We start from the raw sequence: 27,286 nt of genomic DNA, 5'->3' as shown, positions 1-27,286 counted from the left end.
TTTGATTTCTCCCACAGACTTTTAAAGGGTGTTCCGCGGCTTTCAAATTTGCATCAAAAACCCCAGGCGAACACCCAATGTTGCCGCAAATTCTTACGTTCGACTCGAACATCGGGCTCATCCCTCATAAACAGTAATAATAACTTGACATAGACTTTAGCCCTTTTCCATTTTACTGTAAAAAACAAAGTTTTTTTTTGCATTCTGTGCCTCCAATAGAGAAAAAAAATCCCATCACTATGTTGTGACAAGAAAAATATGTATTATCTGGAGACAAGCATTAACATGTTTATTATGTTTTATGATTACTCAAAAATAATAATAATATATCAAGAGCTTTCTGTTGCAAGGCTTAAAAAAAATGCTGTGCGAATGCCTCAAGCATGCACACAGCTGTCATAATATATGCTGCAATGTGTTTAATATGTTTATTTCCTATGATAGTCAGCTTCATCTAGTGGCCATAATGTAGGATTTTACTGAAATACCTCATTTGGGGTGGATCAGGGCAGTGGGTGTAACGCTTAGGGTAACACTATAATTGTGCATTACTATTTGCAGCCATCTATTGTCATATAAGCAACAGGGAAGTAGTTTCCAACATTTACTGTAAGCATAGGAAAGGCAACTCTGTATGCCAGAAGCACTTATTATCATACAGAGACTTTTGGACTTGTAAAGCCCTCGTAACAGTTTACAGTAAAGCTAGAACTATAAATTCAAAGAAAAGGAGCAGAAAACTAACACCAAAATGGTCCCTTGGCATGTTTCCTTTATTAATAATATTAATTGTACTCAAATAAATTTTGATTGTGTGGCTGATTATGGTATGCACTAACAATATTTAATATAGCTGGTAGCACTAAAGTATGACAAAATGAAACCTGCAGCTCTATAAATAGATCTTTGGCAACAGGCAGCAGTTTGACATCAATTTGAGGCTTTTCTGTTATGATTTAGAATTCATTGACGGGTGCATGTGATCTGCAGTTGACTTCCTCCTGACCAGCATTTTATCTACTTCAAGTGGGTTTTGTTTTCTAATAGACTTGTATGGTAATGTGGAATTTGCCTGAAGCCAACAAAAGCCCTTCAACACATGCCCTTACCGTGTTGTCACCTGGAGAAGAAATAAGTAGATTTCTCTCAAAGGAAAACAACCAGCAGTAGGAAGCACCTTTATGTTAGCAGAGGGGAAAAATATTAGAAATGTTGTTGGTTATTTGTTACTGAGTGTGATTACTGTAGATTCTGCTCACTCCCTATAGGGGTTTCCACTAGGGTTAAGCTGTTGGTTTTGTCCAAATCCAGGTTTGGTAAATGGGCAAACTAAATTGGTGTCCGGCTAAGTCAAACCTCCAGTGTCAGCAGGAAGAGGAACATTTAGCAGCGGTATTACAACCACTGATAAAGGTGACGATTTTCCCTCGGGCTGATTATTAGAAAGCTGGAAAATCATGTTTGGTCACTGACATTACCCAGGAGCCCCCGCCTCTTTGTTTAATTTTAGAGGTGGGGCCCTGGATGATGTAATTTGGCATGAATAAATGACAAGAGTGGATCTTGCCAGTAGTTGGCTAGATTTTTTTTTCTTTTGGCAGGTGTTGAGTGTCGTTCATCAGGATTGACTTGGATCTGCATTGCTGGACAATGTAATTGACAATGGATTTTTATTGTGGCACATTTTTCTATTTTTTTTTTATTAAAGGACTTAATGGTCAATATGTGTCAGTGTGTTTATTTACTTTTTTACTTTTTTTGTGAATGAGCTGGGTACTGTGCACCTCTTCTTTCAGATGAGGTTGAATCAGGGGGAGCCCTTATTGTTAAAAGGGGCTTGCAGATTCCAAATATGCCCTCTGCCTGCAGACCCCCATAACCAATCTTCCAGGGTTGTGGGGAAGAGACCCTTGTCCTCATCAACATGAGGAAAAGGTGCTTTACCAGGGGTGTCAGGTACCCTCATATTGAGGGTATATAGTCTGCTATGGCTCAGGTGGGGTACACACACATTCTTATCTTCATGGCCAGCCAGGCTGCATGTCCCACACATGTTTCCCAGTGCAGTGCTCAGCCTCCCCATGCCATTTTCTTTGGACAGTACTAAAACATGTCCATTACTGTTTTTAAAATTTGTTTTCCATTCCCATTTGGCTCCAAACCCCCTTGAACCACACCCAGGTACGTTCAGCTCATCCCTAGTTACCGTCACAGAAAGTGAAGGGAAATTACCCCACTGGGGACAGACAGCAATAATAACTTAGAGATTCCATTCCCTATTCTATCTGACAGTAAAAAAAAAGGTTTGGCTGTATAGTTAAACATATAAGAAACTCAGTGTTCAACTCATAAACAGTGATTACACTTTCTAGAATTTTGACATGGGTCCACATGACACATGTCCGTTCAGGTGACAGATTTATGTACTTGTTGTAAATGGGTGTATGTATCTGGGGCATTCACAGTGTGTGTAGGTATACTGAGACTGGAATGTATATAAAGACAATCCTCCCTCAGTGCAGCTGCACTTTCTCCTGCAGCTATCAGACGTACAAGTGCAGTGGTGGGGAGTTTTATATCTGGGTGGGCAGAGCATGAAGGGTATTCACAGACACTAGTTCCCCCTGTCAGGTCAGCTCTCCTTGTGATTAAAAGCAGGTAGTGGGTGGATCCTTAGCCAGTAGAAAGCCTGCTATTGGATGTAAAATCCCCCCACTGTCAGCCAATCACAGAGAGAAAGTTGACCTGATGGGGAACTAGTGTCTCAGTGCTCCCATCAGGCTCCTCCCACTGCAGGATCCCACTAGCTGCTAGAAGGCGGTCGGCTGTGAAGCTGACAGGGTCCTTAACAACCAGTGACAGGGACAAAGTAGCTGCAGCAAATATGTGACTCTGCTACATTGCTTACAGGGATAGGCACCTGTCTCTGTACACCAACTTACAGTTGGTCTTAATTACCTCAAGTTTTGTTATCTGCAAACTGTAGGTAATTATTTTTTATTTGGTGCATTGTTAGCACCACTTTGTAAAAGTAGTGCCATTGAGTTGTAAAGTCTCAATTTTTTTCACCTTAATGCATTCTATGCATTAAGGTGAAAAACCTTTTGCGGTGCAGCTGTCCCCCCAGAGCCCCCCTTTTACTTACCTGAACCCAATCTTTCCAGTGACAAGAACGAGCCCAGCAGCTCCAGCCTCTGTCTCTGGTCCTCATTGGATAGATTGATAGCAGCAGGAGCCATTGGCTCTCGCTGCTGTAAATCACCTCTAGTGACACAGGAGCCGGGGGGCGGGGCCGAGTCCTGCTGCCAGTGTCAATGGACGCAGCAGCAGGACTCGGGAGCGTGACTGCCCAGGTGCCCCCATGGAATGTGGCTCTCTGCGGGGGCACTCGAGGAGGGGGAGCCAGGAGCACTGTGGAGGCATGCTAGAAGAGGAGGATAGGGGCTGCTCTGTGCAAAACCCTTGCACAGAGCAGGTAAGTATAACATGTTTGTGCCCTTTTAAAGGGTCATATAGCACCAGAGTAGTGTAAGTAGGAATATATTGAATTTCCCCGATAGTGTTTCCATATCTGCTAAAGGCATAATCTAAGCTATGTAACAAATATGTTAGTTGGAGCATAAATGGTAAACTTTTATACTTTGTACATTACAGTATTTGTTTTTTTATAACAACAAATGTAATAATATTGCCACTACATAATAGTAAAGCACATTGTCTGTGAGCTAATGTTTTCCCTCTGCATTAGGGAACATACAGCACTCCCAAAGAAAAGCTGTAAATTTAGAAGTGATAGGCATGAGCTCGAAAGCTGATTGCAGCCTGCATATATTTTAGGAACGCATATTGCAACACGCCACTGGCACACCTATACAACTTGGCTTGATATACTACTAGTATGGTGGGTGCAAGAAAACACATGGCACCTGACAAGGGCTCATTCACACCTATCCATTTAGATATACATTTATTTTACATGCCTTTTCAACATCTGCTCTTGCTTGCTGAGCTGCTTTGCACTTTCATTGTTTCCAAGGATACCTCTGTCAAACATTCATAACCTAGAAAATGTTCTATAGCTACTCCATTCAAAAGCACTTGAAAAAATGCTCATATGAATCTATTCATATTCCTGTGTATTACTACTGCAGTCAAACTGCAGCTTGCAGTATTTTTTTATAACATAACGTGAGTCACAAAGCTCATTAGTGACCACATATAAACAGACCCTTAGACAATAATGTGACATGCATTGCCTACAGTTTTTATTCCCCTAAAATAGAATAGAAACTACAGAAACAGTACCTAAATTCACTCCAATACTTGCAGGATCAGGCTTTAATCTGTGGACACAGACTAGAGCTTGGTGTGGCATAGTTATCTGTTTTATTATTTTTCTACATATCTACCTTAGGCAGAAACACATAGGAAAATAAGGAAAATAAAGTTGCGCGTATTATATAAAGGTAAATACTGATTATTGCAGCCATAGAGGGACAGTGCAACAAATACAATCTAAGGGTATTATAGCTATTTACAAAAATATTGTATGCTGATATATTAAATTAAAGCAATCAATACAAAGTATTGAGTATATATATATATATATATATATATATATATATATATATATATATATATATATATATTTTTATTAAACATGCCCTTGTTTATATTTTTCTCCACAGTGACATGCAGAACAAGCTGACCAGAAAAACGAATAGTGACGAGAGCTGGGACTAACGATAATGAGAAGCTTTCAACAGTTACCTTGTATTCCAGTGGTTTAAGTCTTTATTTAAAAAAAAAAATGCTGCAATTGTTCAAGTAACTCTGACAGTGTTACAGTTTGTGTCAACCCATGTCACTGTCACTTTTGCTGAAAATCTTGGGCTTCATATAGATGTGGAGAAAAATTACAATCACAAGGGAATTCTTATACAGAATACTAAAATGTAATATGCTAACTTCTTATAATCATCAGAATACAGTTTTTGTGATAGTTATTTTAATCCGGCCACATTGATAGCTGTCAATACCCATGAACTCTGATATGCATTAAGTGCCTCCTTTAATTAAGACCATAAATATAGTTTTATTTTTAAGAAGTAACACAAAAGCTTTCCTTAATAACAGCATTTTTAGACAACAAGAATAAAACAGAATAGTGTTTCACAATTACTGAATGTAATTAGACGCTTTTAGTGTGGTTGATTTACTAAAGCAGCCAAGACTATTGTTCACTTAGCAAAGTTCATGAGAGTAAATAATGTGAACATGTGTTCGCTTTGAGAACTCAATCATGTTTGAGGGAAACGAAAATGACAAGATTTTTGCTCATAACCGATCCATTGAAATAATCCCTGCTTCGCCATATGTGTTAATCTCAATAAACATTCAACCTTTTAATTTTTAAAGTGAACATTCCCCTTGTTAAATGAACAATATTTATTTCTTTAGTAAATTATCCTACTGTCTGATAATTGGAGCATTGTTTTCAGGAAAAAAGCATCTTACATGCAGGGAAACAGATACACCAGTAACAGATTCTGACAGTGTAGCTGCAAGAGACATACTAAGATGGAGATCAAATGAAGAGTGGTGAGTATTTATGGATGGTTATTTACCTTGTACAACAGTATATGATGCCTCAACTGAAGACAGGTTGGTTATAACAGTGACATCATCATCCCGGTTGGAATTTTCTATGTCAATTGTAATAGATTTTTCCATTTCTCTGTGGAGACTGGTAACAACGCCAGTTGGACGGGTTACATTGGTCAAGCGGCCTTCATTATCGTAACTAAAATGTAATCAATTAAACAATATTAGTTAACAGAACAGCAGTATTGACACATCAAAGCACTCTCACTAACTGATATGGATGGAATAAAAGTTGAAAAGGTCAGTATGAAACTGTAATAATACTTCTTATAAGCTCTCAACCTGGAACAAAAACGAATACTATTCCCTTTCTTGCTCTTAAGGCTAAAAGTTATAGAAACATTGCTCTGAAGGCTAAAGGCTATAGAAACATTTTATTTATTAAAGGGTATTTAACACACATCTACAGTATGTATAGGTCTTTTTCCAGAATGACCACCAGAGAACGTACTGTCCCTTAAAGGCTAAGTTCACCTTTCTAGGCAGAATTTTACTTTTTACAATAAAAAGAAGCCTTTTCTAATGTCTTTTCTACCCAAGCCATCCCAATGTTCTTATCTCTCACTTACCTAGTCCATGGCAGCTTTGAATCTTCACCTCACTGTTGAAAATTAAAAAAAAAATGCTTTCTGGGCCCATCGCTTCCTGTATCATCATGTGACCATCCAGGACACTTCATATTCCAGGATGCACTGCCTTACTGCATTACAGAATAGGTTTTACCACTGTGGACCTCACCTTCCTTATCACTATATCACTTCTTTGTTATTTTTACCCACTTTACTACTTCTTCTTTAAGGTGGCCATACACAGTACAATCTGATTGTACAATCTCCTTTAGATCTACCATCAGCTATGTAGTGAAAGGGCTCTCTGATTTGACACAAATTGAATAGATTGTTCTGGTGGTCCTACTATTCCATCATTTTAGTAAATCTAAATGAAATTGTACAGAAATTGTACAATCGATTGCATAGTGTATGGCCACCTTCATACAAGTATATGGAAGGGAATGGAAGGCGACACTCAGCTGTCATTGTTCTTGTGTAAACACACTGATTTCACTTTCAGGTCTCATTCACCTCTAGTGTAGTTGGAGTGCATGTTTTTAGGTACATTTTTCCAGCAACACACATATGGCAGGCCATTGATTTCAATGGGCTGCCCTACGTGCAACAAATTTGGCAAAGTAGCTCATTGGTCATTTTGGTGTGTTGCGGTTTGCACATTTTTACTGTGCATTTTGCTGAGTTTGTTGCACATTTTTGCATAAGGCAAAATGTGCATTTGCTTCCTTGTTTGGGCTGCTGTTAACAATTAATGGCACCAAAAGCGCGACTAGTTCATTTTAGGTGTATAAAGGTGGCCGTACACTTTGACCCATGCTAAATGCTTAAGGGTCCCGGCTCAGGCTGTCAAGGTCCGATGAGTTGGATGCTGCTGGCTAGTGAGGGTGCAGGCTGGGGAAAGGTCTGTCCAGACCCAAAGCATTCTGCAAAAATAGGAGGGCGGGGCAAAACATGTTGGAGTCTTGGTGGGGATGAATCAAGCTGAGCCTGCTTTTACCATCTAACCACTCAGGCCAGGTGAGGTGTGCGTCAGCTGGGCTATCTATTCCTATTTGGCCTATACAATAGGATTATACAATCTTTGTAAAATCTCTTTTAAAATTACCATAATTATATATTAGGAAAACACACCTATATAGCCAAACTTTTCAGACTTCCAGGGACAAACATCTGTTTTCAATACTAGAGCTCTGCTCCACATAGGCTGTTATGTGATTGCTCAGCTCCTGCGCACACTGCCAAATGAACTGTGTATGCAAGAAGAAGGTAAGATACAAAACGATCAATCAGCAGAGGAAGTCACCAGTTGTGTATTCAGGGAGAATGGTGCTCACTGATAATGAAAGCATGTAACTTCAGAGGGGGCAGAAGCAGAGGGAGAAGGAAAGTGCAGGGTGTGTGTTAATGAGGTCAGCTGCTGAACTACTTAATTCCAATGTTTTTTATGCCCTAAGGACGAATACCAGGAAATAATGGAGGCATTTTCTATAGGAGACACTGGAGGCTGAAGTAGTACCTGTCCTAGAATATAAAGAAAGCTTTTTTCTTTTGTGCAACAGAGAAATGTAGACAACAAAGGTGAAATTACTCTTTAAAGTGGAGCTCCACCTTAAACAAAAAATATTAAAAGCCAGCAGCTACAAATACTGCAGCTGCTGACTTTTAATAAATGGACACTTACCTGTCCCAGGGTCCAGCGATGTCGGCAGCTGAAGCTGATCGATCGCTCGTCTCTCAGCTGCCCCCACCGCCATCCTCGGTCAGGGAATCAGGAAGTGAAGCGTTGTGGCTTCACTGCCCGGTTCCCTAATGGGCATGCACGAGTCGCGCTGCGCGTCTACACTGGTCCCCGTTGTGTTGTGGTGTGTTTCCCAGAACACAACGGGGGCGGGCATTTCCGGCTAGATGCGGCTAGCTATTCCTGGAAGTGGGTGCAGATACCTGTATTATACAGGTATCTGCACCTCCCCCCTTAAAGGTGCCAATTGAGGCACCGGAGGGGGGGAGGAATCCGATGAGTGGAAGTTCCACTATAGGGTGGACCTCCGCTTTAAAGTAAAGTAAAAAGGGCCTCTTCACTGCTGGAAGTATAGCAGAAGTTAGGATACTGCTATGCTTCCATATGGTAGTCAAATACTTGATTGACTTACTGGTTAACAGGGTGGGGATAGGCGTGGTAATTTATAACTGGGTGCAAGAAGCAGATACCCCCCTTTTAGGGCTACAGTACCCGCAAGACAAGTTTCCATACTTTCTCCCTGTTTTCTATATTGTGCTATCTGCTATATGATCTGAAATTCTGCCCATGTATATAGCTTAAGCTTCCCAAAAGTAAAATATCGGGGTACAATTACACTAACTGATGCATTGCAATGCAGCAGCTGGTATGCGCTGCTGTGAATGTTGTGCTGATATGCCGATCCCAATCGTTTTTTTTTTTAGAACAAACTTTATTGAAATGTCACACTTTGACCAGGAATAGCTGCCCAATGCAGTCCTACCTGCACCTTTACAGCTATTATTTTCAACTTTGAGCTTACACACAGAGGCATATTTCCGGAATATTGGAGAACTGTCTCAAAAAGTGGACCTTTGCAAGTTTCCTCCAAGCCTGTAATTAATTTTCTGTATACAAGAGTATGGGGTATTTATGCGCCTGCTGTGTACATTGAGACTGCAACTAAGGATGGGCGAACGGTTCTGCCCAAGCATAAGTTCGGGCTGAACTTTTGTTGTTCGGAGGATCGGCAAGCATCCAAACAAACGGGTCATTGGACCATTTGTTCGCCACCCCCTGAACCGACCACAATGCATTGCAGCACTATGGAGTGCATTGCAAGCCCTGATCGGCTGAAGCTGTGAAAGCTTCAGCCAATCAGGGCACATAGCACTGTCATAATGACTTTATCCAATCATGGCTCATTCCCGCCCCACAGTATAAAAGTATTCTTTTAATGGCAGCCATTTTCAGTGTGATTTTGGCGTGGAGAGAGATAGAACAGGGCTCTGTTCAGTGCTATTAGTTAGTTAGTGTGCTATACTGTGCTATTTTGCTTCAATTGTCAGTGTAGAATATTAGTTTAGTGTCAGTCTAGGGATAGTGTGAGTGTAGTGAGGAGGACCATCATTCGGCTTTGCATAGTGTGCAGCTAGAGTAGGGACAGCGCAGATAGTTTCAGTGTAGTGTAGTGAGACCGTGTCAGTAATCTTTACATTAGTGTATAGCTAGAGTAGGGACAGTTCAGATAGCGTCAGTGTAGTGACGGTTGAACACCGTCTATTTGATTGCGTTACTGTCAGTTTAACGCCATTTACTTCTGTGTGCGTTACTGCCAGTTTAACTCCATTTACTTCTGTGTGCGTTACTGCAAGTTTTTAATGCCATATAGTTTTGTGTGCATTACTGCCAGTTTAATGCCATATAGTTCTGTATGCGTTACTGCCAGTTTAACACCATACAGTTTTGTGCGTTACTGCAGGTTTAACACCATTTACTTCTGTGTGCATTACTGCCAGTTTTTAACGCCATATAGTTTTGTGTGCGTTACTGCCAGTTTAACACCATATAGTTCTGTGTCTGTTACTGCCAGTTTAACGCCATATAGTTTTGTGCGTTACTGCAAGTTTAATGCCATTTACATCTGTGTGCATTACTGCCAGTTTTTAACACCATATAGTTTTGTGGGTTACTGCCAGTTCAACGCCATATAGTTTTGTGCGTTACTGCAAGTTTAACACCATTTACTTCTGTGTGCGTTACTGCCAGTATAATGCCATTTACTTCTGTATGCGTTACTGCAAGTTTAACGCCATATAGTTTTGTGCATTACTGCCAGTTTAACGACATATAGTTCTGTGTGCGTTACTGCCCATTTAACACCATATCGTTTTGTGTGCGTTACTGCCAGTTTAACGCCATAAAGTTCTGTGTGCGTTACTGCCAGTTTAGAGCCATATAGTTCTGTGTGCATTACTGCCAGTTTAATGCCATATAGTTTTGTGTGCGTTACTGCCAGTTTAACGCCATATAGTTCTGTGTGTTACTGCAAGTTTAACACCATTCACTTCTGTGTGCGTTACTGCAAGTTTAACACCATTTACTTCTGTGTACGTTACTGCCAGTTTAACGCCGTATAGTTTTGTGTGTTACTGCAAGTTTAATGCCATTTACTTCTGTGTGCGTTACTGCAAGTTTAACACCATTTACTTCTGTGTGCGTTACTGCAAGTTTAACGCCATTTACTTCTGTGTGCGTTATTGCAAGTTTAATGCCATATAGTTCTGTGCGTCACTGTACGCTTGGCGCATTATATTGCAGTTTATTATACTGTATCCGTGGAGTGTGTCTGTATAGTGCGAGTACTCAAATTAAAGTGCACCAAACACCACTTTACATTGATTAAAGTGCATCTACATACAGATTTCAACTTCTTCTTTACATTTGCTTATAAGCACCGCCCCCTCCCTCCCAATAATGTCTGGGAGGACAACAAGGAGAAGCAGACATTCCCTTGGCACTGTAAGGGGGTCAGCAACAAATGTGTCCATAGGCAAAGGTGGACGTGGTGGTCAGTCCTCAGGCAGGGCATCATTTCCTCTATTTAGTGTATTTGCCCGTGCTATCCAGCCGCAGCATGCAGAGGTGGTGGTGGACTGGCTTACTAAACCTTCCTCATCCTCCTCATCCTCTGTCACGCAAGCAGAGACAAGTGTGCAGTCCCCTGCAGTTGCCAGAGTGGATAAACCTGCCTCCTTGTCCACATCTATTCCTGCCATAGCCCCAACATCAGCCGAGTTATTTAACCACAGCATCAGCCACTTGCCCCTTGATGATGCCCAGCCATTACTGGATTCAGATGTTGGTTCTGAGGTTGAGGACGACAGCAACATGAGCCTAGAGAGAGGGGAGAACACTGGTATACAAATTGGCATTCATGTTCCCCCAGCTGCAGCATATTGCCAAGTTGTTTCCAGTGGTAATGATGATGATGAAGATGGAGGAGATGGAGATAATAATGATGATGATGATGAGTCACTGATGCAACTTGGGTGCCAGATAGAGCAGAGGAGGATACTGAAGGTGAGGCGGCACAATCCCAATAAGGCTGACATCAAGAAAGAGTAGAGAGCAGCCAACCTATTTCATCACATTCTGCTGCTTTTCTCTCCCGGCCCACTCCTCAAAGCTCAGCTGTCTGGGCCTTTTTCAGCACATCTGCAGCAGATCGCACTGTTGCTATCTGCAAGCTGTGTCTCAGGCACATCGAATGTGGTAAAAAGACCAGCCATTTGGGTACCACATGCTTAACAAGGCATTTAACGTCCAACCACTGAGCACCTAAAAGCCACACAAAAGGGGCACAAATCTGTCCCTCCTCCTCCTTACCCACTTCAGTCTGCCCCTGCTATACCAAGTCATTACCTCTCAGCAGCATCCACTGACAGGGATGATGGTATAGCACAGGGTGTCCCAGGTCCTAGCAGCACATCTGCCAGCAGCACACCACCAGCTGTAGACTGTAGCTGGCAAACTTCTCTGCCCCATCTTCTGCAGCAGAAAAAAAATACAGTCCCTGCCACCCACATGCCTAGCGTCTAAATGCAAAGCTGTTGGCTCTCCAACTTCTGCCTTTCAGCCTGGTGATTCTGCCCCCTTCTGTGAATTTGCACAATGTGCTGTACCACAATGGAAGGTTCCCAGTCGCTACTACTTTTCACGTAAGGCCGTTCCATCTCTCTACCATCATGTGGAAGGGAATGTTCTGGCATCATTGGGCAAGGCAGTCAGCCATAAAATCCATCTTACTGCTGACATGTGGTCCAGCAAGCATGGGCAGGGACAATATATTTTGTTCACAGCACACTGGGTAATGCTGCTTGCTACTCGAAAGGGTGCAGGACAGGGCTTGGTGCTGCAGCTTGTTGTGCCCCCACGTCTCCATACGGTGATAATGCCTGACATGTTAGCTCTACCCCTCCTCCTCCTCCTCCCCCACTTCCATGCCCTCCTTTTCAGAATTATCCTATGAACATCCGGTACCCCCTAAGCGTTCAAAGGGCTTTTCCACGAGTCAGGCTAAAAGGTGCCATGCAGTGCTTCAGCTGCTGTGTTTAGGGGACAGGAACCACACCGGGGCATAGATTCTTGCAGCTCTGCAGGGACAGGTTCAGAGGTGGTTCACGCCATGCCAGCTGGAGCCACGAATGGTGGTGTACAATAATGGCTCAAACCTCAAATGTCCTCAATTTGGTGGTGCAGCATTTTCTAAATACATACCCTGGCTTGCAAGATGTGCTAAAGCTGGCCAGAAGAGTCTGTAGCCATATAAGGCAATCATACACAGCCAGTGCTCTGTTGGCTGAAATTAAGTGGGAATTCCACCTGCCCATAAACCGCCTGATTTGTGACATGGAACTCGACTTTGGCAATGCTGCAGCGGCTATACATAACGCAGAGGGCTGTCAATGAGTACCTGTGCGAGTACGGCACGACGAAAGGCTCAGGCCGCCTCAGCTTTTTTTCCCCACGCCAATGGCTGATCATTAAGGATGCATACACTGCATTGTCACCATTTGAGGAGGCCACAAGGATGGTGAGCTGTGACAATGCATGCATGAGTGACACAATCCCTGTTGTGTTCCTGCTGGAGCAGACTCTGCATGGCATTATAGACAGGGCACTGGAGGAAGAGCAGCAGGAGGAAGAGGAGGACTTCCTTTCCTATTAAGGCCCACTTTATCCAGACACCATCATTCCTATGTTACAGAACACACAGGAGGAGAGAGGGGAGGAGGATGAGGAGGAGGATTCTGGCACTTTAATAATCTTCGAAGAAGAGGAAGACATGCGATGGCTTTCCAACCCCAGGACCCTTGGGAGTAGTACGTGGCTTGGAGGAGGAAGTTCCAGATGCTGTCATCTTGAGTGACCCCAAGGAGTCTGCTTCTCAAACCTCGGCAAATTTGAGGCCCATGGGCAACCTCATGCTTCAAAGGCTGTAAAAGGACCCAAGAATATGTGGCATAAAGGAGAAGGCTGATTACTGGTTGACAATCCTCCTTGACCACCGTTATAAGGGGAAGGTCTCAGAACTCATCCCGTCCCCACAGAGAGTGCAGAAGATAAAATCTCTTGAGGACACGTAAAAGGTTTTTCTTGACTCCAGTAGGTTACAGTGTCATGGAAAACATAGTTTTGAGTCTTCTGTTGGTCAAGAGAGGAGCGTTGGAGAAGGCGTACGCCTAAGTGAGGCATTTCGGAATTTTTTTAGTCCTCTCTGCTCAGGGCTGTCAGCTTCCACATCCCATCAGCAGTGTCTGCATCACATGGTGGATGATTACCTCAGGTTGTTGGGCTGCCCTGCATCCAGCGTGCTTTCAAAACGGGCATTCAGTGCTGCAGGAGGTTTGGTTACTGATTGTAGAACACGTCTGTCCACAGACTTCATAGACCGTTTGCCTTTTATAGAAAATGAATCAGTCCTGGATCACCAGCTATGAAGCCTCTGATGCCGATGTCACTGATTAAGCCTTTTTGGGATGTGGAATCTCTGCAGGACTTTGAGGCTGCCTAGCTTTGGGGGTGTTCAATCATTTCATCTGGAAGAATGTTTTTGGTATAGGTTTCATGGGCACAATTAACACCCAAAGACCAATTTTTCAGCACCTGTTTGACAGGTGCATATCATTGCAATTTTGTTTGTCTTCATCAAGAGCACCTCTCTAGGGTTACGGTGGGAAGGCGCCACCAACACCCAAAGACCAATTTTTATGCACCTGTTTGACAGGTGCATATTATTGCAATTTTTTACAGCAAGGCCAATTCTTGCTTTTATCAAGAGTACCTCTATAGGGTTATGGTGGGAACCTACACCCAAAGGCCAATTTTTACTCACCTGTTACTTCTATCCAAAGTCAAAGTGACACCAGAATGTATTCAGAAAATCTCTGAATGGCCTCATCATACACACTGGCTCCCAGCTGTTGCTGAGTAAAATAAAGGCAGCTTGCAGGGAAAATATTCTTTTTTTGGGCTTTATAAATGCAATTATTGCTGCAGTAGATTCTAGACATGGTACAGATCTGCCACTTTACAGGTAGGCTAAGGGGACCCCCCCCCCCCAGGCACTATATTGGAAGGAATTTTTCATTTTTATGCTTTCACTTTAAAAATCAAAAAATCACTGCTCATTTAAAAATGACATTTTTAACAAACTTTCTTTTTATTGATATATGTCCCCCATGGCAGGACCCATACCCCTATAACCACTGTAGGCCCAATTACTTTCATATAAGCCTTCAAAATGAGCACTTTTGATTTTTGACATTCGGGTCCCATTGACTTTATTGGGGTTCGTTATTCGGGTCCGAACTTTCGAGGTTTTCGAAAGTTCTGGTGCAAACTGAACAGGGGTCCGTTTGGCCCATCCCTAACTGCAACTTACATAGGACATGGAAACAAGGCTAAGCGACTCAACTATGCATGGGAAACATAGGAACTGCAGAAAAATGGCAGCAGGCACTCTGGACTGACATGCAGCCAATGTCACTAAGAACTATCTTCAGGCCACTTGCATCCCCAGAAGATCTGTGGTTAGTTCTCCAAGTTGTTTGGAACAACCTATCTACCAAGTTCTTTCAAAAACGTGCAAGTGTACAGTACTTAAAAGAACTGAAGAATTTATTCTGTTTTGAAGGGAAAGGGTGGTCACACCAAATATTGATTTGATTTTGTTTTTTTCTTCTGTTCATTTACTTAATTAATAAAAATAAACTATTAATACTTGTATTTCTGAAAGCATTCTAAATTTACAGCATTTTTTCACACACGCCTTAAGGTTTTACACAGTATTGTGTATATATACTGTATATAAACATACATACACTCATGCTGTCAGGTTTGTGTTATTTGATGTCGAAATAAAACACATTAAAAAACATTATCCATGTATCTGTATTATTTGCAATGTCTTCAAATATTCCCTATTCTAACTTGTCTTTATTTTATTCCACCAAAGCCCAGAAATAAAATAGGCACTACTTCCTCTCAAACATTCTCATTGTGCATATACTTATGTTACTGTGTGTGTCATTATGTTGCTCACTCTGACATTAAAATCTGAATGAAATGTTGGAGTCGCGAGCACTATGATTTGCTAATTAATACACAGTCTGTACTAGACATTAAAGCTAATGATTCTCATCACAGACCCAGCAAATTACCCATTATATTCTAGAACTTTACATGCTGTTTAAAAGAAACTTTACATCACAGTTAAGTTACTTTCACTTGTCTAATTTAAGACCCATATACACAAATGGCTTTTTTATCCTGCACTGTCACAAAGAATTTACAATGCAGTTGCCAGTTGCTATATTTAAAATGGATAAAACACACATTTCTCCACTAGATGTCTCATCATTCTAAACATTGAAACCCATGAACATTCTCTCTGTCTCTGAGCAACCATTTTTCTGCCAATGTCCTCCATACATTATGCTGGCTTTACATCAAATTTTCATGTAGTTAACTATTTAACCCATCCTGTGTATGCTGCATTGAACAATAGTTTCGGTTATCTGATCAGTTAGGTTAGATTTCCTACCCATCCAATCACTTTTGTCTTTGATTCAATCATGCAAAATTGGTTGAGTTTTCCAAACTCATTCCAGCGTGAGAGGGTATATAGCAACAAAGGTAGTGCCACCCCAAAATCCCATAAAGATAGACAGGATGAGATCAAGACATCTGTGCCCAGGCTCATGTAGTACTGAACATCCAAAATCCAAGGAAGAGAGTGAAAATCCCGCACCAGTGTATCTTGGCATTAAAAACTGATATCTTTATTTAATCCATCAACCCAAAAAAAGGAATCAATTCCTAAAAATCCAGCCTCTTACATAGGCCTTAGTCATTTGTCCTGGTGCCAAATGTTTACTATCTTCAATGTGAGGGGGTATGCTTCCCCTGATCACTAAAGTTAGGTGTCATGCTTTAAAAGTGGGAGCCTACCTCCTTATAAATGTGCTTAGAGAAAGAATGCTATATTATATTGCTGGTCAGTGTGAGAAAACAATACTTGTTACATTGGTGGTCAGTGGAGATGTGGTCCTCATACTGGTGCACATTGGAGAAGTACCAATTAAAATTGATGGTCAGTTAAAAATGGCCTCCAGATTCAAGAAATTCACGATGGTGCTCCTGCACAAACTCCCAGCTGTCAGGAGACTTCTGTCTTTCTGTCTTTAATGCAGGATACATTTTTAGCAGATGTATATGTATGTACATAGACTAAGTAGACATTATTACATTTAACACTCTTTCTTCTTGTCTCAAATTTTTTTTTACCTTTTTCAGAGTGAAAGTATCAAACCTCTACACAATACCCAAAGGGTATACTAGTAGAAGGACCTCCAGTCCAAAACATGTCGGGTTGCGATTGATTTTTTGTTCCTGGTACCATGCTACTTTTTATTGTGATCACTTTTATCTTGGCTGCTGTTATCTGGATTTTTACCCAATTTGGTTTATAATAAACCTGCTTCTTTGGATTTAAGCACTATGTGGAGCCTTTTTTTCCTTTTCCATGTCCCCATGATAGCTTTGTGAAAGGTGCATTCCTCCTATATACACCTGTCGGAGAAGTGCGTACAACCAGACCTGGAACATCTGATGTTTTTAGGTCGTTTACCATTGCTACAAAGGAACCAGTGGAACCTGCCGTATACGCCTCTACAACAAACATCTATTTGGATCGAACGATCCTTAGGCCTGTATGACACCTAGCTGTACGGCAAACGTGTCCACCTGTTCCGGTAAGCGTATTTGCTCCATTTATTCTTTGCTGTGGATACTGAGTATTGGAACACCACCTCTGTGAAACCACGTAGCACCCTTGAGATACCTCTCACTCATCTTACATTTATACTGCTCACCTTTGTTGAACATTTATATGAACATAATGTTCACGTTATTGGTCGTTAATATGATCATGAACTCACTATAATAACACAATATTGTATTTGGCTTCCTGCATTTTTTATATTTAGTTAATTACTATCATGCTGCACAGCTGATAGTCACATTTGTGTTGATTTTTATGTATAGCGCTGCATTGTTTTTTCTTTTCACTGTTCACATTGTCACTACTTTGTTGATGCTGGCTGCTATACACCCTCTCTCTCTTTTTTTCAGTACCGCAACCATATCGTTATTTTATATTGATCCACTAGAGGGTGCCCAGGGAAACATGAAATACAAGAGAGATTTTAAGGAAAAAATTATGGAGGATTGTGGAAAGTGTAGTTTACAGGAAAGATGGAGCTATTACCATACACTGGAAAACTTCAATTTCCAAGAGAGAGACATTAACTGCTTACCCCAGCCAATGCACATAAAAAGAAGATCACAGTACTGGGCTTCGGTGAGTGGCACTGCTACCATATAATCACTGTGACAAATCACAGCGATCACAATCATAGTAGTAAGCAAGGTGGTCATTCATGATGCCTTGCTTACTACTATGATGATTTCTGTGACTGGTCACAGTGATCACATGGTACCAGGGTCAATCATAGGCCCTGTACCATGTGATAGCTGTGACCTATCACAGCATCACAGTAGTAAGCAAGGTTTAATGAATTAAACCTTTGAACAGTGGTAGATATTGCTTTTTACAATGATCATCACTGTAATAAGCTATTAAAAAAAAAAAAATCCCCAAACATCCCCCCCCCCCGAGAAGTACAGTGTCAGTATGGTAACAGTGTCCTACTATGGTGACAGTAGGTAAAAGAGTAAAATAAGAACATAAATATTATAAAACATATATGACCAATGCCATAAGCCTGCCAAGAAAAATAGGTGAGTTGGAAGCTTTTGTGCATGAAGAGAACTATGATTTAATTAGTATTACTGAATCTTGGCTTCATTCTTAACATGACTGGGCTATTAATATTCCTGGCAATGCTCTCTTTTGGAGAGACATGGTAAAAAGGAAGGGTGGTGGTGTCTGTCTGTATGGGAGAAGTGATCTCAAAGCGAGTGTGAATGAGGACCTATTTGATGAAGAGTATGATGAGGCAGAGGCATTATGGGTGGAACTGTACATGGGTGTGCGTACTACATTTTAGACTGGGAGGGAATATTGGCATAAATGAACACAGAACAGAAATGGGACTTCTTCAAAAAGACTGTATGAGAACACACTGCAAAATATATTCCAACGTGCAACAAATGTAAAAGGCTAAAAGTTAAAACCTATGTAGCTCACGGCCAAAGTTAGAAAAGGTAAAAATAATAAGAAAAGAGCTTTTAAAAATATGAAAATGAAGGGACACTATCATCGTTTAAATGTTACAAAGAATATAACAGAATATGTAAAAAGGAAATCAAGGCCACACAATTCAAAATGAATGACAGATTGCAAAAGATAGTAGGACGAATCCCCAAAATCCTACAAATATATTAATAGTAAAAATGTCAGGTCTGAACATATAGGCCCTTTACAAAATAATCTAGAGTGGGTGACTGGGGACAAAAAGAAGGCAAATTTATTAAATACCTTCTTTAGCTCTGTGTATACAAACGAGCATGGGGAGCTCATGTCCATAATGGGGATCATGTTGACACAGCCCCAAATGATCCACAATGGCATGGTACAGAAATATTTAGACAGCATGAAGGTGAATAAAGTACCTGGACCAAGTGGCATTCACCCACAGATCTTTAAAGAATTAAGCTCTGTCATTTCAAAGCCATTGTTTCAAAATTTTTAGAGACTCTTTCATGACTAGAATAGTACCACTGAAATGGTGTAACGCTAATGTGGTGCCTATATTTAAAAAGTCTTTACCAAGTAACTATAGACCTGTTAGTTTAACTTCTATAGTTGGGAAGACACTGGAGATTGTAATAAAAGATCACATAGATGAGTTCTTTCTGAAAAAAAATATTTTAGGCAACAGACAGCATGGATTCATGAAAGAAAGAAGTTGTCATAGAAATCTGACTTCTTTTTATGAGGAGGTAAGTAACACCCTAGATCAGTGATGGCGAATCTTGGCACCCCAGATGTTTTGGAACTTCAGTTCCCATGATGCTCAACTACACTGCAGAGTGCATGGGCATCATGGGAAATGTATTTCCAAAACATCTGGGGTGCCAAGGTTCACCATCACTGCCCTAGACAGAGGGGTGGCTGCGGACGTAGTAAACTTGGATTTTGCAAAAGCGTTTGACACAGTTCCCCACACACGGCTAATGTGTAAGGTTAAGTCTCCAGGACTGGAAAAATCAGTTTGCAAATGTATAGAAAACTGGCTAAAAGATTGTATTCAGAGAGTAGTAGTTAATGATTTATGCTCTAAATGGTCTAGGGTTGTTAGTGGTGTACCCCAAGGTTCAGTGTTGGGACCCTTACTTTTTAAAATATTTATAACTGATATAGGTTCTGGAATTAAAAGTACCATTTCAGGCTTTGCAGATGACACTAAGCTATGCAATAGAATATCATCCTTACAGAATGTCTCCAACTTACAAGCCAAATTCAATGCACTGTTTAATTGGGCAACTATGTGGTCAATGAGGTTTAACCACTTGCCTACTGGGCACTTTTACCCCCTTCCTGCCCAGGCCAATGTTAAGCTCTCAGCGCTGTCACACTTTTTATGACAATTGCGCGGTCATGCAACACTACCCAAATGACTTTTTTTTAGCATTTTTTTCACACAAATAGATCTTTCTTTTGTTGGTATTTAATTGCCACTGAGTTTTTTTATTTTTTGCTAAACAAATGAAAAAATAACAAACATTCTGAAAACAAACCAAAACATTTTTCATAGTTTGGTATAAAATTTTGCAAACAGGTATGTTTTATCCTTCACTGATGTGCACTGATGGGGCTGCACTAATGGGCACTGATAGGCTGCACTGATGGGCACTGATTGGTGGCACTGACGGGCAGTGATGAGGCTGCACTGGTGGGCACTGAAGAGGAGGCAACGATGAGGCTTCACTGATAGGTGGCACTGATGGGCTCTGATAGGCGGCACGGATGGGCACTGATAGGCGGCACTGATGGGCACTGATATGCACTGGTATGCAGCACTGATGGGCACTGATTGGCAGCACTGATGAGCACTAATTGACAGCACTGGTGGGCACTGATTGGCAGCACTGGTGGGCAATGATAAGTAGCACTTAGCCTCCAAGTTATGCACTTGGGGGCTAGGAATATGCATGCATTATACATACTAGGGGGAGTACAACTGGGGAAATCAATAATGGAGAAGGATCTGGGTGTTCTGGTAAATCATAAGCTTAATAATGGCACACAATGCTAAGCAGCTGTTTCCAAAGCAAGCAAAATCCTTTCTTGTATTAATAGAGGTATGGACTCCATAGAGAGGAATATTATTTTGCCCCTGTACAAATCATTATTAGGACCTCATCTTGAATATGCAGTTCAGTTTTGGGCACCAGTTCTCAAAAAAAGGAGGGGGAACTGAAGAAAGTGCAGACAAAGACAACCAAACTCATAAGAAGCATGGAGGAGCAGCTGTGAGGAAAGATTAGGGGAACTGAATTGATTTTCTCTTGACAAGAGGAGATTAAGGGGGGATATGATCAACATGTACAAATACATAAGTGATCTATATAATGGACTTGGTGTTGAGTTATTCACTTTAAGGTCATCACAGAGGACAGGGGGGCACTCTTTATATGGAGGAAAAGAGATTTAATTTCCAAATACGGAAAGGCTTCTTCACAGTAAGAGCTGTGAAAATGTGGAATAGACTCCCTCAAGAACTGGATCTGGCCAGCTCAGTAGACTGCTTTAAAAAATGACTGGATTCTTTCTTAAATGTACATAATATAACTCAATACTAATATATATAGGTGAAGTTGATCCAGGGAATATCTGATTGCCTTTTGAGGGAATCAGGAAGTATTTTTTTCCCCGCTGGAGCAAATTGGATCATACTTTGCTAGGGTTTTTTTGCCTTCCTCTGGATCAACTGTGGGTATAGGATTGTGTACTAAGAATTGTACATTTTTATTTTCCTTTATTTTTTATTATTTTTATTGTTTTTATTATTTTTTAATGAAGTACTTGACAGTTTCCTGTGGTTCTTACTTTCTGAAATTTTTTTAAGCAAATAAGTATGGGTACAATGTTCCCGATACCCATTCACATAGGGGGGGCAGGATCTGGCTAAATAGGACTTCCCCCACCCGCAGACCCAGACAACCACAGCCCAGGGTTTTTGGGAAGAGCCCCCTGTCCCCATCAACATAGGGGCAAGGTGCTTTGGGGTGGGGGTCGCAGAACCCCCAGCTCCAAAGAACCTATCCCCCATGTTGAGGGCATGTGGCCTGGTATGGTTCAGGAGGGGGGGGCGCTCACTCATCCCCCCTTTCCTGACTTGCCAGACTGCATGCTCGGATAAGGGTCTGGTATGGAATTTAGAGGTAACTCCACACTGTTTTTTTTTTTATTTTACATTTTGGCATGGGGTTTCCCTTAAAATCCATACAAGACCCAAAGGGCCTGGTATGGACGGGGGGACCCCCATGCTGTTTTTTTCTTTATTTTTTAATAGCCAGGTGTTGGCAATTGTAACCGCGAGTCATGGGATTTCTTTCTTTAGAAATGTGAGTTTTGCTGTAGCATGTTCTGTATATACTACAAATGCACCACTTTGCAGGCACATTAAGGGGACCCCCCCAGACACAAAATTACTTTTTCATTTTCATTGTTGCACTTTAAAGCGGAGTTCCGCTGATTTTTTTTTTAAAAGTCAGCAGCTACAAATACTGCAGCTGCTGACTTTTAAAATATGGATACTTACCTGTCCAGGGCACGCGCGATGTCCTCACCCGAAGCCAATCTGTCCCTTGGCTCTCGGATGGAGGCGCCACCAACTTCGGTAAGGGAATCAGGAAGTGAGGCCTTGTGGCTTCACAGCCTGATTTCCTACTGCGCATGCGTGAGTCGAGCTGTGCATCCTCACTGGTTCCTGCTCTCTTCTGGGACCTGTGTGCCTCCCAGAAGACAGTGGTGGGGGAGGAGGGGCTGGCATGGCATAGATCGACATGGAGCCAGCGGTGATCTATGCCTGGAAGTGGGAGCAAATACCTGGATTAGACAGTTATCTGCTCCGCCCTCCCCCCTGAATGGTGCCAAATGTGACACCAGAGGGGGGGAGGAATCCGAAAAGTGGAAGTTCCATTTTTGGATGGAACTCTGCTTTAAGCATCATTAAAATCACTGCTTGTGAAAAAATGATAATTAAAAAAAAAAATTGATACATGTCCCCCAGTGCTGTACCCAGACACCCATACCCCTTTTATGGCCAATTACTTGCATATAAGCCTTCAAAATGGGTACTTTTGATTTTTCCTGTTCAGCTCCCATAGACTTCAATGGGGTTCACTGTTCAGGTTAGAACATTTCCCTGTTTGGGAGTTCTGCTGCAAACTGAACAAGGGGGGTGTTCTGCCCATCCCTACTATGTAACTATGTAAATATACAGTATATATATATATATATATATATATATATATATATATATATATATACCGACTTATGTGATAATCTTATAAGAAATCAAAATGAGGGATTTCTCCAGCACAAGAGCTAGATTAATGAGCCATCAGGACAGAGATAACCTGGTCTTTGGTGTCAGGTGAATCTGTTTGTCTACAGACCATGCAAAGGAGAGAAGGGGAAAACATACCACAGTGAAATACCATTTCACTGGATAAAAAATAAAAGCCACTGTACCTATATATAAAAATTCATAGCTCGCTTGTACACAGGAAGTGTTGCCTGCATGCACTCCAAAGAGCAACCGTGACATCACCGGAAGTCAATGCATTGCTCTCTGTGTGGTATATGAGTATTTGATGCCATTTAAGGAACAATGGTGGAACGGAGTCCTGGGGTTTGCTGAGCGTTCTTTTGACCCACTTGTTAGCACAAGTCGTCAAATACATCTGGTGCAGGAGAAGCTGGGGGTCATCTGGAATGTGCATGGAAGCATGAATGAGAATTTCACCACTATCAATTTGAAAAACTTCACATACCATATTTACCTTTTTTATTGTTTAGGAGCAGCAAGTAGCACTGAACACGTCATTGTTTTGCACTGCACTATATTAATTGGACTTTATTCATAAAACATTTTGTTCAGAATTTAAGTACACATTGCTCATACTGCACTTATAAAATTAATTCAACAGCGCCGCACCCACAAGGTTTTTTTGTTTTCTGAGTTTTCAAAGTGTCCAGGTATCTTGCGGCAAAGGTTGGTATTATTTAATTTTCCTTTTAGGTAGTGTTCATTTAAAGTGTCTGAACCATCCATTCTATATCGTTTGCCAGGATCTGTGCCAATTGTATCTGAAACATGATGTCATCTACAGTATTAAGTCAGGACACTGTCAGATATATTAGAGGGACAACCCACTACTTTAATAAAGGCTTTCTCAAACAAGTATTAGACTGCTAAATATTTGGGAGGTATAAAGCATTTATCAGGAGTTTTCCAGTCAGTGTAGATAATGTTGGTAAATAGCATGTACATGTGAAAGTTTTAGTGGTCCTAGGGCACTCAGGGACCCTAGACTGGTGGCAGCACTAGTAGAAGCTATGGACTGAAATAAAACAATATTGAAAAAAAAGGGTAATGAAACGATTACATTTTTTGCAGCAGAGAAAACACATATATCCCCTTAGGACACTAGCAAAAAACTGAGGTGTGCTGAGATTGAGAGTGATTATACCAGGTGGATCATTGCTTTCCATTTGCCAGTGTCCAAATCCTCCCCTAGGTGTCAGTATAACCCAAATGTTTCAATCCCTGTCCCTCAATGAAGGAGAAAGAAAGAACTGTATGTAATGTAGTTGTATAACACTATAGAACAAGCAGAAAGCACACAAGCATCAGGTGGCACATTCATACCTTCATATAACATTTATTTAAACCTTTATTTTAGCCTTTAAAAAAATACTAAAAAGTTGTAGTGTAAGATTGCAAGAAGATTGTATCCTTTTTCCCACTTGAGTGCTGACTGTTTGTATCTAAATGTAATGTAGCTGTATATAAGGAACAAATCCTTCATCTGACATAGCTACTATTGTAATAATAAACTGGATACCTTACAGTAATACTCAGAACTAATTTAAGAGTATAAATTTAGTTAAAGTGTTGTTAAAAAAAAAAAAATTATATGCCACGATTACTTACATTATGAATTGTTTGTTAATATTGCTGCCATTGTCATCTGCTTTTTCGAGAATCGATCTCTATTTTTATTAAAACTGACTTCCAATTTTGTGGTGGCTATATTTACTAGTGGGGTAATGTGAACGTCAACCCCATACACTCCCAGGGATTACAGTAAAATGTTAAGCCACCTTATATGCAGATATGTATAGGTGGCACAGTGAGTCTGATCCTGGACAATGTGAACATACTGTATATGCAATATTGTTTTTATGTAAAACAAAAAAAAGAAGATTTTTGTCGTTAATAAAAAATGATAATAAAAATGTTTACTCAAAGTGGTTGTAAACCGTTACATACATCCAGTGAAGTAACTGGCCTCAGGTGATACACAGAGATGAAACAAATCCTCTTACATAAGTTGTATCTGTCTACTGTATCTGCATTCTTCTCTTCTCTATATACAGTATGTTCAAAGTGCTGAATTATAAAGCTTGTCTGAGAGTTCACAAAAAAGGGGGCGGAGAGAGCTGAAGTTAACCACTTCAGCCCCGGAAGAATTTACCCCCTTCCTGACCAAGCCATTTTTTGCGATACAGCCCTGCGTCTCTTTAACTGACAATTGCACGGCGTGCGACATTGTACCCAAACAAAATTGATGTCCTTTTTTCTCCACATATAGAGCTTTCTTTTGGTTTTACTCTGCGGTTTTTATTTTTTAAGAAACAAAAAAATTAGCTACAATTTTGAAAAAACACAATATTTTGTATTTTTTTGCTATAATAAATATCCCAAATTAAAAAAAACAAAACAAATTTCTTCATCAGTTTAGGCCGATATGTATTCTTCTACATATTTTTGGTAAAAAAAAAAAAAAATCACAAAAAGGGTATATTGATTGGTTTGTGCAAAAGTTATATAGCGTCTACAAAATAGGCAATAGATTTATTGCCATTTTTATTATTTTTTTTTTTACTAGTAATGGCAGTGATCAGCGATTTATATCATGACTGTGACACTGCGGCGGACAGATCGGATACTTCTGACACTTTTTTGGGACCATTGACATTTATACAGCGGTCAGAGCTAAAAATAGCCACTGATTACTGTATAAATGTCATTGGCAGAGAATGGGTTAACAATAGGGGGCTATCAAGGGGTTAACTGTGTTCCCTAGGTGTGTTCTAACTGTGGGGGGGATGGGACTGACTAGGGGAGGAGAACGATCGGTCTCTTCTCCTCTGAGAGAACCAGGATTTGTGTGTTTACACACACAGATCCAGGTTATCTCTCTGTCACGAGCAATCGCGGGTGCCAGGAGGTCATCGCGCCCACCAGGCATGCGCATGGGCTTTGGGGACACGCTGCGGGTGCGCACCTCCGGCGGCGCATGCGCGCCTGCAAAAGCATCTTAAACAGCCGACATACAGCTGCGACGGTTTGCGCAGGGGAGCCATCCTGCCGCAGTATAACTGCGGCGGCTGGTCAGGAAGGCATTAAACTCTGCAGAGCTCATTGAGGAGAGCTCTGAAAGCTGATTGGAATGAAGGGACACACACCCCTCCACACAGCACATAGGAACAGAGCTGAGGCTGTCAATCAGCTGGAGATCCTCCCCCCCCCCGTCCCCATTTTTCTCTTGGTGTCAAGAAAACTTGCCAGAAGTGATTCATGCTGATAGCAGAGGCATGATGCAGCAGATAAAAGTGACACTAAGGGGGTTATTTAGGAAAGGCAAATCCACTTTGCACTACAAGTGCAAAGGGCACTTAAAATTGCACTGAAAGTACACATGGAAGTGCAGTTGCTGTAAATCTGAGGGATAGATCTGAAATGAGGGGAATTTCTGCTGACTTTATTATCCAATCATGTGCAAGCTAAAATGCTGTTTTTTATTTGCCTTGCATGTCCCCCTCAGATCTACAGCGACTTCACTTCCAAGTGCACTTTTAGTGCAATTTCAAGTGCACTTTGCACTTGTAGTGCAAAGTGGATTTGCCTTTATTAATTGAGACAACTTTACACTCTACATAAATATGCTTTGTTTTTATTTGATGTTTGAGGTTTACAACCACTTTCATTTTCTGATGGTCCTCCCGACGCAGTAGAATTAAGGAGGAGGGATCATCAAAAACTTTCTGATTCCTAGTTGTAAATGTACATTAGCATTGTGTGCTCACTGCTTCATGGGACATGTAGCATGGGGAAAAGTTTGTGTGTGCGTTTGCCGTCCAGAAGTAAGGGGGAAGCATAACACCACAAGATTGAACAGTATGAAATCCCAGAGAGGTAAATTCAATCTTTACACATGAAGTATTTGAAAAGTTATTCATGATAATAAAGGCATTCTTACAGAGAATACTACTTTAACCCTTTTGTTGCCAAAGCCATTCATGCATTTTTTGCACACACGATTAAAGAAATCATTTTAGTCCTGAAGATGACCTAAACTCCCCAAACATATATACACTACATTGTCAAAAGTCTTGGAAAACCTGCCTTTACACACGCACAAACTTTAATTGCATCCCAGCCTTAGTCTGTAGGGTTCAATATTGAGTTGGCCCACTCTTTGCAGCTATAACAGCTTCAACTCTTATGGGAAGGCTGTCCACAAGATTTAGGAGTGTGTCTATGAAAATGTTTGACCATTCTCCCAGATGCACATTTGTGAGGTCAGGCACTGGTGTTGGACGAGAAGGCCTGGCTCGCAGTTTCCACTCTAATTCAACTCAAAGGTGTTCTATCGTGTTGAGGTCAGGAGTCTGTGCAGGCCAGTTAAGTTCCTTCACCCCAAACTCGCTCATCCATGTCTTTATAGA

General features: G+C 41.1%; 1 protein-coding gene across 6 annotated transcripts in view; it reads right to left on the bottom strand.

Moving 5' to 3' along the window:
* The window catches only part of TENM2 (teneurin transmembrane protein 2), a 2,056,834-nt gene that overhangs the window by 56,491 nt on the left and 1,973,057 nt on the right, over positions 1-27,286 (bottom strand). For all 6 annotated transcript variants that reach the window (XM_073620699.1, XM_073620701.1, XM_073620700.1 and 3 more), the window contains one exon: positions 5,628-5,803. In XM_073620699.1, coding sequence (XP_073476800.1) covers positions 5,628-5,803 — 176 coding nt within the window. The remainder of the gene's footprint in view (positions 1-5,627; positions 5,804-27,286) is intronic.

Source organism: Aquarana catesbeiana, linkage group LG03, assembly GCF_042186555.1.
Source record: "Aquarana catesbeiana isolate 2022-GZ linkage group LG03, ASM4218655v1, whole genome shotgun sequence".
NCBI lineage: Eukaryota > Metazoa > Chordata > Amphibia > Anura > Ranidae > Aquarana > Aquarana catesbeiana.
This window is presented reverse-complemented; position numbering and strand designations above follow the sequence as displayed.